The following is an 18,268-nucleotide window of genomic DNA, read 5'->3' on the forward strand; positions in this document are numbered from 1 at the left end:
CAACCCATTGCCATCCCTACAAATAACTGAATAGCAGATAAAAGTAAACAGGATCAAAAGGTAGAAAATTGCACTCACAAGTTCCCGTACAAGCAGCTCAGCAACTTTTGCAGCAACTGGATATCGTGCAGCATCTTTACTTGCCTGATATATCATTTATAAAGCGTAAATTGCAGCTGAAAAAGATTACTCATACACTGTTCCTCTCACTTTTACAGCCATCACTGCAATTTCAATACTTCGGAGAAGACATTGCCAATTACCTCACCGCTTATTAATAAAGGACTTCTCCCTTCATCAATGAGTACTGAATCAACTTCATCAACGATAGCAAAATGAAATGGCCTGGGCCTATTGTTGAAAATTGCACCAATACCAAATCAAAATAACTAGACACAAACTCCACACAAAGTTTGTAGTAGATCAACCAATGAAAAAAAGATCCAAGATTTGAGGGTTTACCATCTCATCACTGGTTGTCCACTGCTTCCAGCAAGATTATCTCGGAGATAATCAAAACCAAGTTCCTGGCCAATCAACACAACAGATGCAGTACCAATTGGTCAACAACAACCGCACAAGGCAAAGCGACCAATGCTGCCAAGTAATTGTCGCAAATCCAATTGCAAAAACTAGTATAAAAAAATCAACAGGGAACAACATTATATTGGATCTGACTTACCGAATTGTTGGTGTAAGTAATATCACATCTGTAGTTGGATCTTCTTTCATCAGCTGTCATCCCCCTCTATATTTAAACAACCAAAGACACAGAGCTATAAAAAGATGCATTACTACATTTGTTTGACAACCCAATGATGATCTTCCTTGGAGACATTATACGGAGCCAGCCTCAGGAACTCATGTCCTGGGATAAAATTATGACCAGGAAAGTTCTAACCTAGAGATGCCATTAAGACGCCGGCTGGACCAGATTTGGTAGGTTTAAGAGGAAAATTTAGATCCACACACTGAAATCCAACAGAATTATTAATGAATATAACTCAATGCTATGGAGATTTGAGCCAACTGATAACCGGGCCTGATAGCAAATTTTTTGTCCCAAACGTTACATAATGCAAGATTCATTCCCATCAAAGCCCTTGTTTTCACTATTTGTAGCAGATTCAGATCGAAGTCAGAATTGCAGATTATATTCAAACTAAACCCGGTCGTCGGATTCAGATTCAAACCACGATCCCCTTGTGTAATGTGAGTTAAAATGGATCTTGTAATGCATTGTCCAAATCCAACCTATTGACAGCCCTACTCTGGTACAATTAAAGCATCCAAAGTCGGGAGGCAGACGGGGCAACATATTTGAGTCCTTTCAGTGGCTTACAAACAGAAACTTACTTGGATAAGACCCACGGAAAGACCTAGGAATCGATGAACACGACCCATCCAATCAGCATCTCGGTGAGCTAGGTAGTCATTGACGGTTACCACTGCGAAAAAAGAAATGGGGAAAAATCAGCAAACAGCATTAGTGTATTAAACTGTAGAGGCAATATTTTCACCAAACCCAATACCAAATGAAAAGAAATCTACACATCAAAAGGCATAACCCCGGAATGCATTAACCGTGCATGATGAAACCCAAAACACAGTTCAATCTGAGGGATCAACAGAAAGATTCAAAAAAGGATCAACAGTTCGACTTCCATTGTCCAACTCCAGGAACATAACTATCCTCATCAACTTTTTCATCAGGCAGACCACAAAGCCAATAGTTCTATTATTTTCTTTTCAAGGAACCAAAACAGTGCACGAGGAGCACCTTCTCAATCCTTTTGCTGACTAGTTCCACTACTCCCCAAGCAAACCCATTTTTGTGAGCACGGAAATACAAAATAAGCTAACAAAACAAGAATCAAATTGTCTTTATACAACTTTGACACATGAAAAGATAACTGTCCATTTTCCTATCTCCCTAAAACAGTGAATCCATTTGGCTTGGGGGTCAATCAGATACTGCTAATTAATTCATCACCTGCGAAAAAGTTTCCCTTCAGCAACCTCTAATGTGAAAAATACATCATACTAGCAGGCCATTAAGCCCAAACTTCTTTGTTCAAAAATCTATCTACCATTCAGTAACAAGTCATAGTATATCTCACACGTAATGACAGTTGAGCTAGTTTGCCACAATATCCAATGCTTTGGTTTATGTCTGGAGGGAATCATTCTCTCAATAAAGAATGCCTCAACTAGATAAAGTCACTTTCAATGATAGAAAAGCTTCACTTGAACAAATCTATTTACCACGCAACTTCGATTATATCTCGTGTTGGCTTCCTTGTCGACCCCAATTCAGATCAGCCAAAACTATGTCCATGAAAAACACCTCTCCACATCAAATGTCCTTCCAACATGAATCCGCCATCTCCAACTTCAAATTGTAAACTCTAGCCAAAATTTTCCAAGCCCTTAGAATACATATACATTAGCAAACTCTAAACTAGTTTCCAACAAGTCCAAGAACCAAATCCATATTTGAAGAAACCGCCATTTCTCCATAGTACACACCTCTCAATCATAAATGTCTGTAGAAAGTTAACCCAACATATTCAGTAACAGTCCAACCCACGTGATACAATCAATGTGAAAGCCATCTTCCCATCTACTAGATGGTAGCTGCTCCCTGAGAGTAATCCAAACCGCACCTTAAATGGTCTTCTCCCATAATGTTCTTAGATAATCATAAATCACAGAATTTCACGGGCTCAGTTTCAGACATGATTTCACATATCTTCAGCTCATATTCAAGTGTTTTGGTGAAAATTCTGGACTATTACAGGCTTCATGAGTTATAACCTCTTGCTCATAAAACTAAAACCAATCAGTCAATAACAGTAATGTACAGTTTAGTTCATCAAAAGTGTTGTTTAAGAGATAATCAAAGGTGTTTAGGAGTTAATTAACCATAAAAGAAAAAAGACTAATATTAATATCGAGAGAGTACAAGATAACAAAGATTAAATTAACCTCATTCAATTAAAACAAACACCAACTCCTATCAATCCTCCTCAAGTTGGGAAGCAAATATTAAAGAGACCCAACTAGTTACAAAGTAACTCTTAAGTGCGGCTTGCACAATGGTTCGGTGGAAACATCAGCTAATTGAGCCAGTGAACACAAAAGGAGTAGCTACCACACCACTATATACCTTTTTTCCTGAACAAGGAGGCCTCTACCTCAATGTGCTTAGTCTTTTCATGGAAAACTGGGTTAAGTGCAATGTTGGTTGGCGCGAAATTATCAAAATACATATTCGGGGCTTCTACACACCAAAACTTATCTCATCAAGGAGGGATCACACCAGAACAATCTCGCCTGTAAGTGTGAGCCATAACATTTTATTTCACTCTTGCACTAGACCTTGCAACAACTATGTGCTTCTTAGTTCTTACTTTTCCAAGTAACTGGATTTCCACCAAGGAATACATCCAATAGTGGATGGTCTATCAAATGGTCCCCTAGCCCAATCTCAATCACTAAAGGCCTCAACACGCGAATGTCCACTTGCACTATAAAATAGACCACGTCCTGGAAATTCTAAGAACTTCTCAAAGTGGAAGTGGAAGTCGAGATATAGACGTAAATTGACTCACCATATTAATGGCAAAAGAAACATCAGGACGCATGATGGTAAGATATTTTAACTTACCTACTAAGTGCGATACTAATCAACACAAAGTTCAACATTTGGATCCATAGGTGTATCCACAAGCTTAATCGCAAGATCCTTCTAAAATGGGTGCGCACCCAAGACGGGATCTCGAATCGGCGCTTCCAAGATGGGAGCTTGACGGGAGCTCGCTCCCCTCAAGATGGGTGCTCGCTCCAAACTAAGAGGGGAGCTTATTGGGCGGTTAAGGCAGCTATTCTCTTACTTTTAAGGGACTTATGCCATTGTGGAAATAAAAATATGAAAATTATATCAGTCAAGAAGTTTTGCAAATTGAAAATATCTAACTTCCTATAAGTACCCTTTAGGATCATGAAAATTCACATAAGTAATCACTTTTCCTTCAATGGTTAAGTACGTAAAGATACTTTATATATGTATTTATATGTAATCTATATACGCTCTTTAGGCGCTTCCAACCTTAGGAGCTTCTAGGTGCCTCCACTCCCCCACCCCCGCTTCCGCTCCCGCCCCCGCTCCCGCTTCGTGCTACTAAGTCCACAAGTCTCAATCCCTGCAAACCAGTCTCCTCCAAAATATCCAAAACATACTTCCTACAAGAAAAACTAATTCCATCCTTTGACATTGCCACCTCAATACTGACGAAATATCGCAACCTACCGAAATTCCTAGAATGAAACAGGTGTTGAAGGACGTATCAACATCTTTATGATCATCACCAATGATGATTATTGTTTAAGCATCCAACTCAAAATTAACTAGCAATGAGTGGAGAGCTCAGGCTCATAGACTAGTTTTGGAGGTCATAAATCATAACTAGCCAATGTGGAACAAGCTCTAACACTCCCGGCACATGCGACCCCTGAACCACACGTGGAGAGGTAAACAAAGGATCTAAAACATAGGGATCACGACGAACAACGAAACAAGGTGTGCTTAAGGCAAAAACAACGGGGAAATCAATCAAGAGTCTTGTCCAAAAGCCTAGATCTAATACCATGTATAGGCATGAACTCAAAACCAATTGGCAATGAGTGGAGAGGCCGCCCAGGCTCATATACTTGTCTTAGAGGTTAAAATTAACCAACGTGGGACAAGCTCTAACAGTAATATCATCCACATAGACAATCAACAGTATTTACCAGAGTCATATGTAAGAGAAAAGACAAAATGCAATGCTCTAAAAGTCGCTAGGCGCTAGTCGAGTAGTCAGCCACCTTCGAGCGATTAATTGGTGCATATTAATTAGTATTGGCAATTAATCGTTAGTCGGACCTAATCGGATAAGCCCCGCCAGTGGTTAATCGCTGAATAATCCCTTGTTTTAGAACACTAACAAAATGATGTGAATGACAGTAACGCAAGCCAAAACTCAAGACATCATTACTGAACTTGCAAAGCCCAGCTCTAAAAGATTGTTTAAAACCGAAAAGAGCCTTTCGTAGGTGACACACTTGAGTACTCTCCCCCTGAGCAACAAACCATAGTGGTTGCTCCATGGAGATCAACGTATAAGAAAGCACTCTTGACATCCAATTCAAACAAATGCCAACCAAGATTGGTGGTAATTGGGATAAGAAGCCGGGCAAGGTCACAGAACACCATAAGTCTAGGTGTGGCCTTTGGGAACAAGACGAGCTTTGTAACTATCAACCAACCAATCATAATGGTACTCCATGGTGAGGACCCAACGTCACGCGACAGTAATTTTCTAAAAGTAAGAGGAACCAACTCCCAAGTATCAGAGTGTGATGAAGAGCAGATAACTCCATTCAAAAAATAAAAATAAAAGATAAGCAAACTCAACCTCCATAGATGTTTGCCACTCAACAAAACCTCTTAAACAGTATTAGAAGCAAAAAGAGACGAAACAGGTTACAGAAGTAGAAGAGCTCAAAGGATAGGGGACAAGTGATCAACAAAGACGTGCTGGGGAATAGGATGAGAAGTACAATTGGAGAATTTGGAGAAGCAGCTGGATCTCGCGATGAGAAGACGCGAACTGGGCTGAGGAGGAGCAGATGGAACATTGAGCCTGCGAACATGCACCTGCAACAGCTACAAAGTATGTGGAAGTTGCGATGGAAGTAAAGCGAGCGCATACTGAGACGGATCCAAAAAAGAGGAACCCAGAACAAGGAGACGAAATGGCGACGAAGGAAAAGGGAATAACACTTAAATCCCTCCTAAGTTCGACAATAACCAATAAACACGCTTTTGATGGACTAAAGATCAAGTTTATCCCGACCGTGGACAAGGGTGTGAACAGAGCACGGCACCCAAATATATTAGCAAGTAGAGAATAAAGTAGACAACCATGAAACAAAACAATATATGGAATCTGACCACCTAAGACAGTAGTAGAAGGCATGCAGATGACAAGATATTGTGCAGTAAGAACAGCATAACACCAAAAGGATTTGGGTACCTTCATAAGAAATAAGAGAGCAATGCGGCAAATGTCTATTTCAAACAAAAAGGTTCTTCAACTATATAGTGGCAGCTAAACAAGTCTATGTCTACCAAAACCATTTCTCATTGGATGTTGCAGTTATCAGAATCTAACAAGTCGTAATTTGATTCGTGATCCAATTCAGCCTTCGTGCATAAATCGATACAACCTTGATGTGAACCTAAATTTGTAGAAATCTTATGATTCATGATCCAGTTCATAATGCCATTCACATTTTGAGATTCATGCAATTCTTCAAACTACCAAATGAACAAATTGGTACCCCTTTACACCTCTCTTTTGGTGAAAATCTCCATGCCATTTAACCAGTGTGCATAATGTGAAAGTAAAGAATAGCCATGCTTATAGTAGTGTGATCATTTGGTGATCAGACAATTTTATAGGATAAAGTCAAACTCCACAGTTTCTTAAATATTCTGTTCTCGGGTTTATCTAACATAAAACTATCGAAGGTGTAGAAAACAAAATAAATTCCCCACAAATTAATTGTTACCATCTTCATGAGATACACAGTCTAGTATACAAGTTAGACTAGTTGGACCCAATGGTTTCACAATACGATTTTTATGCTATCCTTAGAAGTATACAAAACAGATTTAACGTGATATACATTCAAGCTCAATGATACTCTCCCCATTTTACTTTCTATATGCTAGGGGTGAGCACAGGTCAATTCAGGCAAGGTTTGGCTTGAACCCGTCATCCGAACCGACCAAATCAAGTTTGTAAAATGCACAGAAGTGGGCAGACCGAACTGCACCGAACCATCGTATAATCGGTCGAATTGGCTGGTTTCAGTTCGCAAACATAAACCTAAAGGATCTGGGAAAAAAATGAAGAAAACAAATGAAAGAAATAAGAAAACTGATCGTCTATTGTCGGTGCGGCATCCCTTCTTGCCACCATAGAAGAGGTAGCCAATGACAAAGTATTTCTTGAAGAAGATCAATAAGGTATGAGAGAGAGTGTGCAAGAAAGATGGAGGGGGGGGTTGTGTATGTGTGCGCGTGTGGGGGAGAGAGAAAGAGAGAAAGTTGTCATGAGAGATGTGACAGAGAGAGAGGGAGTAAACGTGTTGTACATGAGACTATAAGAGAGTGGAAACTTTATATCCATCTCAAAACCAATTGGCAATGAGTGGAGATGTCCCAAATATTATTAAGTGATCTCCTATTCCATACCCAAGCAATGTGGGACAGCTACTCACAAGGAATTTCTAAGCCTTGAGGACCTAATCTCAACCGTTCTCCCTCTGCTATCCAACCGTTTCACCTCAGATTAAATCGGATCAGGCTGCTCAAGCGGGTCTTTCGGTTTCTTGCTCACCCTTTATACTCTCAAAAGTTTCTAAGCCCATCTTTTGAACGTCAAAAGAGAATGTCCTATGGATTCAAAATTATTTCAAGGTTTGTGGATATTGGACCCACATCTCTTAAAATGAAGCTCCAATATTTCATGGATGCAGTAAAACGAACAAAATGTCAACGTGAATTTCAAATTTTTAGGTTACAAAATCCTGTTTCCTTACGGATAGTCGCACATTGCTACTTTTTATGATGAATAAACCGGCCAATTAATAGGAAAAAAAATACAAGTAAAGCCACCCTTAAAAGGGTAGGTACATCTAGAAGTTGCAACTTCCAAAAATTTTGTATTTTTCTCCAGCATTTTCCTATATTTTAAATGGTCATTTCTCAAACAGCGTCATCTAATAACAGCGACAACAATATGACAAACTACTTTTCCTTGCTTCAACTGAAATACTCTTTCTCCTAAAAAATATGCCCTTAGACATACAATTTTTTGCAATAACAGGAAAGCAAAGCACATGGCTCTCATACTTAATCGGGAACCATTACCTATAGGAAGAGCTTGTGTTGAATGAGCTAACTCATAAATTGATGAATCCCAATAGCTGGACTATTCGTCGTTGTTAAAGCCCCGTAGTCTTCTTTCCTTGTCTAGGAAAGTATGCCCTTTTTAGTTACCACAAAAAGAAGCCAAGGAATTAATTTACCGGCATGCAAATGACACTTGTTTCACTTAATCATTCTCCAATTTTTTGTGTTCTCTCTTAATCTTCATAGGAATTTTAGCTAAACATGCTTAAGTGGACAAAAAGCAGTTGAAAGGAACAGCGTTTACCACCTTTATCAATATTCTCAATGCTTTTTGTCAGTGTACTTCTACCGTGTTTTCCAGGTAAAAAGGTAAAAGTACATTGTAAGGTCTACTCACAGCTTAAAGGATTCACAACGCAACAAATGGAGCCTAATGAAAAAAATACCCATACAAAACAACCAGTTCAACTACAGAATTTTAAATTTTAATTTATGAGGACTACGCAACACAACAAAGTTTGACGAGATTTTCTCCAACAAGTTCCTAAATAGTAAAAAACAACAAAACATAGGTCAATCGTAGTAACTGTCAAGTCACCAATTGCCCCAGAAGCTTAAGTTGTTATGATATGGGCCCAATATGCATATCAAGCTATCCAACACCCTACCTCATATGAAATCATGTCTTGCACGAATGCACGCGCACATTTACACTCAAAGCAAAATAGAATGCAAAGGGCAGAAGCAAAATACAAACGGGGCAACTTGAACCCATGACCTCTCAGAAACCAAAGCTCTCTCATACCATGTTAAGTCACCAATTGCCCCAAAAGGTTAAGTTGTTCGAAATACAGCCTAACAATTTATATCAAGCTATCCAACACTAACCATACTTGGAAGCCTTACCGTGAACTCCCTCGCCAGTCAGGGCATTAAGATATGCAGCTAACGTTGAAACCAGTGTTTTCCCCTCACCCGTCTTCATTTCAGCAATTGACCCATCATGAAGAACCGCTCCACCGATTATCTATCCTTCAAATTTGCATTGATTCAAACACTATACCACCTCTTAACAACCAAAAGACAATTAGAGGATGACAAACCTGGACATCAAAATGACGCATTCCAAGCTTCCTCCTCGCAGCTTCTCGAACAACAGCAAATGCCTCTGACATCAAAGTCAAAACAACAATATCAAATTTCAAAAACACACTCTTCAAGGCTGTGTTCGGATCAAGGATCCAAGGAGGGATTTGTTGAGGGTAAGGATGAACCAACTGGGCTCGAAACTCCGTTGTTAAATCCCTCCAACCAATCTTAATACAAAAACAGCCAAATATAGTTGAATTTCGATGAAACATAATTATAGATGGTAGTTTTCTAAACCAGCTTGAAGGTCGGCAAGAGTCTCCCCTTGTCTCAGCCGGTATCGAAACTCCATTGTTTTTTCAGTCAGCTAGAAACCAATAAACCCAAATGTAAGTATCCATAATCCAACTATAGCCCACAAACAAAAACCAGCATAACTATAAATTCAAGCCCGAAAACAAACCTGTTCATCAGACAATTTCTGAATATGCGGCTCCAGGGAATTGACAAAGTTGACGAGTCTATAGTAGTCCCTAATAACCCAATAGTTTAAGCTAGTAAAATCACTCCAAACCTTGGTTACCATACGGAACTCTTCCTTGAGAGACGAAAGGATGGGCGTGAGGGTGACACGACGGCGGGAGGAAGACAGGGAGTGCGGGAGAGAAGAGAGGAAGGGCGTTGTACGAGGCCAAGGAAAGTGGTATCTTGGGATGGGGAATAAAGAGGTGTTGTTGAGGTTGAGGAAAGCGGAGGAAGAGGTGGAGGCTGTGGCCATTTTGCTGCGCTTGTCTTGGTGGTCCATTCAGGCTGTGGCCATTGTACTGTTGTTTCCGAAGCACCAAATTGGCTGTGTTATTCCGACTCTTCAGCTTGTAGTAGGGTGTGTTATAGAGAGGGGTCCGGCTGTGATGCCCAGAGTGGTTTTGGGGCATCCATGCCCCCAGCCCCCAATTGTCATACACCGTTGGATCTTCCAATTTAATCATGACCATCAATTAAGCCCCTCTCTCCTTGCCAACTATCTTCTCTCTCCTGTTAACCTATTTACACCGTTCGGAATTTTTATGAAGGGCAAATTATATTAAACCCCCCTAAACTATGACCCATTTCTGAGTTGCCCCCTCATGTTTGAACTCAAACACTTAACCCCCTTATTGTTTTTTAGTATGCCATCAAAAACCTTCTGTCAGCATTATGTTAGGGTTTTGGATGTGAAATGGCATGTGACAGTATTTTAAGACGAAAACTACCCTTCGTCAATCAGAAGCCTATTTCTCCTCATGCTTGAACGTTCAGCCCCTCTCTCTCTCTCTCTCTCTCTCTCTCTCTCTCTCTCTCTCTCTCTCTCCATATATGTATATATATATGAGATTTGTCCGTGCCTGAAGGCATAACACAACGCATTTTGAACACAGCTAAAATGAATTACGAAACTATTGACCAACGAAGATAATTTATACGGAAAGATTTTTTCTAAAATTAAGTTCAAACAAAGTTCTTCTAGGTCTAGTACATGCCCGTGTCTAAAGGCATGGCTCGAACGCTCAGAATTTTTATATGCCCATTTAAATGTAATCAACCTATTTATGGGTAATCAATCCTTTTTTATAATAATTAATCCATATAAATGTAATCAACTAAAAATGATTGTGAATTGAAAATAAAATCACATGAAACATGTCAAGGTTCAGTTAGGTAGTAAAATTAGGTTTAAAAATTAGGAAACATTAGGAAAATTTCTCTTTTCAAAAAGAATTTTGTTAGCTCCAAAAAGCAGCACTAATTTTTAGTTGGCAATTCCATTGACAAAACGCATTTTTCTTTGTATCTCATTCTTAATTTATCGTGTTATAATTTTTTTTTATTTTTTAAGCGTAGCGAGTCTGTATAGGATTAGAGTGAAATGAATCTTTTTTATTGTAATTGAGCGTGTATTTTGGTGAAGGCAAAATGAAACTAGTTAACTGATGGATCACCGATTGATCCGTCGGTCAGTCTAGTGCGGCAGGAAACTGATGGATAGACCGTTTGATCTTCCAGTTGATCGGTGTGTGCATGTTATATATATACTCATTTATTAGTCTGGTAGGGCAACGAAAAAAAGAGGCAGCAATGGTACTTGCTCATAGATATTGAAGAAACGAAAAGAAGGTTTTTGTGACGTGCAATATTCATTGGGATTGAAGTTCAAATATCTCTATTGTTGAGTTGCTTCCAGTGGATTTCTGGAAGGGTAATCGAAAGGCTTAAAGATTTGAGGCGGCGGCAATCAACCACGAGGTACGGTGAACGAGGATTCGGCTATCGTTCTTGAGTCAATTGTGAGGATTCTCAATTGTAGTAAGTTTGATTGTAACAGTACAATGTTTTTCTATAGTGCTTGATTCTTTCTCGTGGTTTTTTTCCATTTAGGGTTTTCCACGTATATCCGGTGTTCATCGTTGTTTCATTTCAATTCCTTACTTTTGCTTGATTGATTGGAGGAGCAAAGTAGGGTTTTTCAAATTTAAACTCTTTCAGGAAAACCGGTTGATTGGTATTAAGTAGTAAAAGAAAACTTGCTTGGGTAGTAAAGTTACACGGATGAAACCTTGTAAATTTCAGCCCTAGGATTTATGTGTGTAGATTTTAATGGTTAAGATTTATAGATGGATGAATGTAGGATTCAAATAATGAGCTAGGTTATTGTGTGTGTGTGTATCTACTTACAGTGCGTATATAATTTGCAAACAATTTTTCCCATGGCTGTTGGATTACTAGATCTCAAGCTCCTACGCCAGCAATATTCCAGCGACAACATCTAATTCTCGAACTTGCCAATTGCAATCGATGTTCATCTTCCAATCATAAACCCAACAACTTTGGACGGCTCGATGACAATTACAGATTCTCATACTACTCTGATGCACTCAAGACCCTCATGTCTCTCACTCAACTCTAACTCGACAACCTCTCTGTCGCCAAAGACGTCGAAAAAGCCTTCGAGATACTTGCCAGAATCGCCTACAACCGGTACCCACCCCTTTTATTCTCCTCATCGGTTCTGTCGAAGCGTTATTTTGTTCAACGTCTAATTTGCCACCGACGAATTCTCCTCGTGAAACCGGCAGTGAGGATGAGATGACGGACAGACATGATTTTGTAGATCCAATCGAAAAGATCATCAAGCGATGAGTCAATTGGGTTTTGGGGAAATTTGAGGAATTAAATTGGGGCAGGTCTCTTGTTTGAAATTTGTGCGATTGTTTCATCGTCATTAACTTTTTTGATCATCTGGTTGTGTTTTTTTTTGGATAGATTGGGTTGTTGGTTTACCTGCAGGGTAGGATTTGCATTGAGGCAAAGATTAACTCCGGCAATTTCCAGAGCTTGAATCCGGCAAGTGTTTGCGCTAAGGTGCAAAGATATGGGAATTAGGAAGTTATTTTGGTCTAGAATGGTGGTTTTGTTTAGGGGTGAGCAAAAACCCGCCTAACCCGTGGGATTGACCTGACCCGAAGGGTTTCGCGCGGCTCCAAACCACTAGTTAGGTCGGTTGCAAGTTGATTTCTATTAAAAAATTGAGTTTCGGTTCGGGTGTCTGGCCAGCATCCAGTGAACCCGTGCGGACCCCGGCCTGGCCATGTATATAATGTGTGTGTGTGTATATATATATGTTACGTATAAAAAGAAAACTCTTTTGTTTCCCATTAAAACCCTTCGCTCATTTCACTTCAGATCTAAAGATAGGATGTTGCCGCCGCACACCCCTCGCCTCAGCCCTCCACTGTGAGCCTCCGGCTCTGCTGCTGCACATCGCCTAACCATCTCTCTTTATCTCTCTCGCTCCCTCTCTATCTCTCTCTCGCCGTTGTACAACTCGAAAAAGAACTGGTACCACCACCACCAGGTCCACCATTTTCTCTTCTTTTGTAGATCTCATACTTATACATCCATGTTTTCAAATTGTGTGGATTTTTGTGAGATTCATTGTCCAGCTCTTACTCCCCCTCCTCATATTTTTTTTTAATTTTTAATTTAATTTAATTTTTATTTTTATTGGGTGGGGTGGGGTGTGGGGTGGGGTGGGGTGGGGTGGGGTGTGGGGTGGGGTGGGGTGGGGGGTTTCTGAGATTTGATTGTTCTCTGGCCAAACCGACGGACCCTACCCGAAAAGAATAATCGGTTTTGCGGATGATTTTCCTTGCTACACGATTCGGTTGCAGGTTGGGAAAATAGCTACCCGACTAATCGGGTTGGCTGACGGGTTCAGGCAGAACCCGACCCGTGCTCACCCCTAGGTTTGTTGTCCAACTTTGCCAAGAAACTGGTTGAAATTGTGGTTGCGTCAGTGGTAGGCTTCTCGTTATGAGTGAGGGAGATATTTCAGTGAGAGGGAGCATAGGGCTGAAGGAGGAGTATCTTTGGAGGGCAGTTTTTGGGCCCAAAGCATGCACCTTTTTTACTCTTTCCTCTCCTGGGGTGAGATGGTTGTGTGGCACTTTGGGTCCATAAAAATTATCCGAACTGTTTAATAATTTTAAAATAATCATATGAGTGGCCTTGTAAAAACTCATCTCAACCGCATATCACTTAGGGGGCTATTTGGGAGGTTAATTTTTGCATTCCCATTTTCAAATCTTCAACTTTTTGGTGTCTGAGGGACACAAGCCAAAACCTTTCTCCAAAATGCAATTGCAAATTTGATGAAAGGAGCGCAAAAGCGAAAAGAACCTCCCATTCGCTTTTTTGTCTTTTTCATTTTTCTTATCTTATATTCAAATGGGAAGTTCTTTGGCTGAGGTATTGCAATTGTTTTCTTGTTGGAAGTAATGATTATTGAAAGAAATGACGATGTCATTAAATCTATAAAAAAAATTGTTGAACTCAAAGTTTGACATGAAGGATTTTGGTATAGCAGATGTCATTATAGGAATCAAGATTACTAGAACGTCTGAGGGAATCATCTTGTCTCAAAAGCATTATATTGAGAAAATACTTGAGAGGTTTAACAAGCATTATGATACTATATCCAAATCACCAGTAGACCTAACCTTGCATTTGTACAAGTATACTAGTGAGAGTGTATACCAATTGGAATACTCAAGAATTACATGAAGTCTAATGTACTTAACAAGACTAGACATAGCCTATTCAATTCGCAAACTGAGTAGGTATACCAGTAATCCAGGGAAGGATCACAGAAAGGCTATGATCAGGGTACTTAGATATCTAAGGTTTACCAAAGATTATGGATTGCACTATACTCGGTATCCAACGGTACTAGAAGGATATAGTTATCAAACTGGATATCCGACACTAATGACTCAAAATCCACAAGTGGATATGTGTTTATTAGATGGTGCAGCTGTGTCTTAGAAGTCCTCCAAGCAGATGTGCATCGCTTGATCCACAATGGAATCAGAGTTCATAGCTATGATTAAAATTAGTGAAGAAGCGGAGTGGATTTGTCATTTTTTGATAGATATTCCGAATTGGTCTAAACCTATGCCAGCTATCTACATACATTGTGATAGTCAATTAGCAATCGGCAGAGCACAAAATAATTTTCTTTTCCTTGTTTTATTTTATTTTCTTCTTTCCTCCTGAGGTATGCTCCTTATAAGCTGTATATATGCTTAGCCTGTTTTAATTTCAAACTGATTTACCCAAAAAAGGGTATAGAATAAAATGTATAACGGTAAGTCTCGACACATATATCGTAGACATAATACCGTTAGCTAGGCAACTCTCTCTAATGGGTTATAACTATTGACTATATAAAGTCAAATGATAATATCGCGGATCCGCTAACTAAAGGGTTAACAACAGAGTTAGTTGTACGTTCATTGAGGAGAATTGGGCTAAAGCCCACAAATTAAAAGTCTTTGTAATGGCAACCTAACCTAGCTGACTGAAGATTCCAAGATCTAGGTTTAACGGGACAATCGAGTTGTATGAGACTTAGGAGGAACACTGTATGAGACTTAGGAGGAACACTGTGAAGAATACAATGATTCCTGCAGCGTATCAGGTTACGCTATACTTTTAATGATTTTTATACAGTGGAAATTCTAAGTAGAGTATAGCAGGATACTATTACTGAGAATCACCTATATGAATGTGAAAGGGCCTCTTCTATGAGAATTTGACGGGCTGAATTATCTACAAACATTCATGAATACTATGAGTGTCTTAGGACCATAATGAGCACAACAGTAACAATCAACTGCGTTTGGAAAGATCCTGTGCAACGACTATTATCTTGGTTTACACAAATGATAAATACCCGATAATGTAATGTAGGGTGCGCTAAATCTCTAGATCAATTTAAGTTAACTATCTAATTAGCTGTTTTTAATTACTTTTGCTCGTAGAGAATGCTAGTTCTGTTTTGTAGGAAAATCACCAAATAAAGGAGTTTTAAAACTCAAGGCGTACCAAAGGCATTCAAGGCCCGTAGGCGACCCGACAGCTCGCCAAGGCGAGGCATGGCCAAGGCATTAAAAAAGACCAAGTGCTGGCCATAATCATCTCGGCATTGGTTGAAGGGAATTCATCCCATCGATACCGACCCATTCAGCAGCAGGAGTTAATCATCTTGGCATCGATGGACCAAGCCAGCACCAATCGGTACCGAGCTATCCAGTGATAGCCCCTATCCCCTTCGGTATCGGTAGGAAGAAATATGTCCCATCGGTACCGAGACCTTTATCACTGCAGCGTAAGGCCTTTCCCATCGATGCAGAGGACTTTAGGATGAGATCTCTGGAGCATCTTTTGGGATATTTCGTGCGCGAATCTTGGAGATATAAATAGGAGTGATGTCACATTGTACAAACAACTTTAGTATTGCATAATTTAGATCTAGCCTAGATTTAATTGCCTTTTGAATTGTTCTTCATTTCCAGCACCTTAATTTTAATTTCCTGCTTTAGTTAATTAGTTTTTGCTATTGTTCTCTTCATTAAAGTTGTAGCCGCTACTCCAATCTATCGTTTAATCTAATTTTCTTCTAGTGTTGTTATTTCACTATGCTTAGTAGATTTTTGCTTGCTCTTATCTTCATAGATATGAATGAGTAGTTTTCCAAGTTTAGGTCATGGGGTGAATAGCACCCCATGACTCGAGTAAAAATTGCATTTTTCACCAATAAAGTTCGAATTTTTTGTTTGAAAATCAATGTGGGGCTCGGGTTTATTTGTTAAATTGCTAAGGTGTTAATTTCCTTGATCATGTGTAGGTAAGAGCATCGCCTACTTACCACACATGATGATTGGAGCTCTGTCGCACGAGGCATTTGCTAAATAAATTCTAGAGCTAGCTTGGTAATTGAACCATCTTATCTTCCGGTTTAGGAACCTCAATTGAGTATCTTGAACCACGTAATTGGGTGAAAATGTGATTTAACTTGAGCCATGGGTGTTAATTTATTCCGAGACCTAACCTGCTTTTTATCCTAGTTTATTCGCTTTTAATTTAGCCTTTTTACTTTCCACCGCAAACGTAAAACAAAGTTGGCTGCCTAAAAGCCGAAAACCCGTGCTTACTTCTACAAATCCAACCAAGCCATACTAATTATTCCCGTGGGTACGATCCCGGTCTTCCGGATTATTATGCTTCAATTGGACGCTTAAGCCCTACACTTGGGGCGATCTTATTTAATATATCAACGAATGAAGCAACAAATGACTGAACAGCTCAAGACATCACGTTCACTACTTCGCTAATAAATTTGATAGTTACTCAAAAGGGGAGGTTCAAAACCAAAAGCTACCTTACTCTATACAGGTGATTTCCTATTGAACTCTCGAGACATTTGCTATCTTGTCAATTTCATTTCATGTGAGGGATTGTTGGAGAAAATTGATTCTTAGCCTAGTTTGAACTTTGTTGTTGAGTGGGTCCCACATGTCCATGTGGTTGGACCCACTTTCCATTGTGTTCGTCTTCGTAAAGAGATTAACAATGAACACTTGGTTGGCTAAAATCAATTAATGGTGAATGAGAAATTAACCATAAAAATGACTACATTAACAATGAACACATTGGTGTGGCAACTAAGAATACTTGGGTATTTCTACCCCAATGACATAAGGGCTTGGGGCCTTGGGGCACCCAAGTTTTGTAGGAGGAGAGGGCATAGATAAAGTGGGCTTTGGATTTAACTCATTTACCACATGCGCGCATGCTGCCGCTGCCCATCCAAACCAGGTCGGGTCAAAAGATAAAATTGGCTTGGCCCAATTCGGTTAATTCTTTTTACAGAAATTAAGTTTGGCCCAATACCTATTTTATTTCCTCTCCCTTACGTTTTATTTTTCCCTTTCCTTAATGTGTCTATTCAACGAACAAGTTCAGCGACCAACGGATGCACCCCTTACCTGTTCTATTCTGATCAGATGCATTCGGTATTTGTTCGGTTCCGAACAATCGCCGTTGTCTTTTATGAGTGAGTGCCTATTTATCTGTAAATTGGACCTGATTCCTCCTTTAGAGAGTTCTACATGGTTCTCTAGTTCGCCTGTCGAATAGATTGAAGTGCTACATCTGTTCTTCAAAAATTGGGTAATCCTGAGAGGTAATCGTTCGAGAGACACAAAAGCACCTATGTGGGGGACAAATTTGCCTTAAGGATAGTAATATAGTAATACTAGCCTCGATTGCCAATTTTTGGATGCTTGAAATTGGTCCAATAAGTTTTCGATCTTAAATTTATTTTGGTGTGTTGCAATCTATTTTTCCAGTAATAAACGAATTCTGGTTCCAACAGTTCATTGTTAGGATTTTCTCCTAATGGTGGGTGTGGAGTCAATAAGGGGAAGAGAAGGAGAGGAATTGTGGAACTGACAAGGGGAGGTTGGAAAATTTTTGGACTTCTTCATATAATAACTGTAGGTCTAGTTCCACATTCCAAAATAAGTAGTTAAAAAATAAGGACCTATTTTCAAGCTTGAAAATAATGGGTTTATGAAAATTATTTTTTAATTATTTTTGTAGGGTTTGATAGATCTTAGGCGTTCTTTTCTGATCTGTCTTTCGTGCTTGTTTTCCTAGGTCTAGGAGATCCTTTCACTGACTTATTATTTCCATTACATTTTTGAAAAGTATAGAATCATGTAAATAAAATGTAGGAAAAAACTAGTCAAAAGAACTGATCGTATTTTATAGAATACGTCTAAGAGTTCGAAATTACCGCGTCGCGATATACCAAATACAAATTAAAAACCA

At 39.4% G+C, this 18,268-nt stretch overlaps 1 protein-coding gene across 7 annotated transcripts in view; it reads right to left on the minus strand.

Moving 5' to 3' along the window:
- The window catches only part of LOC131330167 (protein translocase subunit SECA2, chloroplastic), a 47,146-nt gene extending 37,187 nt beyond the window's left edge, over positions 1-9,959 (minus strand). For 5 of the 7 annotated variants that reach the window (XR_009200989.1, XR_009200988.1, XM_058363663.1 and 2 more), the window contains exons 1-9: positions 9,519-9,959; positions 9,353-9,422; positions 9,070-9,134; positions 8,873-8,993; positions 1,357-1,448; positions 683-748; positions 463-527; positions 264-351; positions 79-144 (exon numbers count right to left, since the gene is read on the minus strand). Coding sequence is in view for 5 of the 7 variants with exons in the window: in XM_058363663.1 (XP_058219646.1) it covers positions 79-144; positions 264-351; positions 463-527; positions 683-748; positions 1,357-1,448; positions 8,873-8,993; positions 9,070-9,134; positions 9,353-9,422; positions 9,519-9,860 (975 nt within the window). In the remaining 2 variants the exon portion in view is untranslated. Of the gene's footprint in view, positions 1-78; positions 145-263; positions 352-462; positions 528-682; positions 749-1,356; positions 1,449-8,872; positions 8,999-9,069; positions 9,135-9,352; positions 9,425-9,518 lie in introns of those variants that run through there. The other 2 variants (XM_058363664.1, XM_058363665.1) reach the window with 2 other exon arrangements.
- Between the last annotated feature and the right edge of the window lie 8,309 nt (positions 9,960-18,268).

Source organism: Rhododendron vialii, chromosome 6a (genome assembly GCF_030253575.1).
Source record: "Rhododendron vialii isolate Sample 1 chromosome 6a, ASM3025357v1".
In the NCBI taxonomy this organism is placed as follows: domain Eukaryota; kingdom Viridiplantae; phylum Streptophyta; class Magnoliopsida; order Ericales; family Ericaceae; genus Rhododendron; species Rhododendron vialii.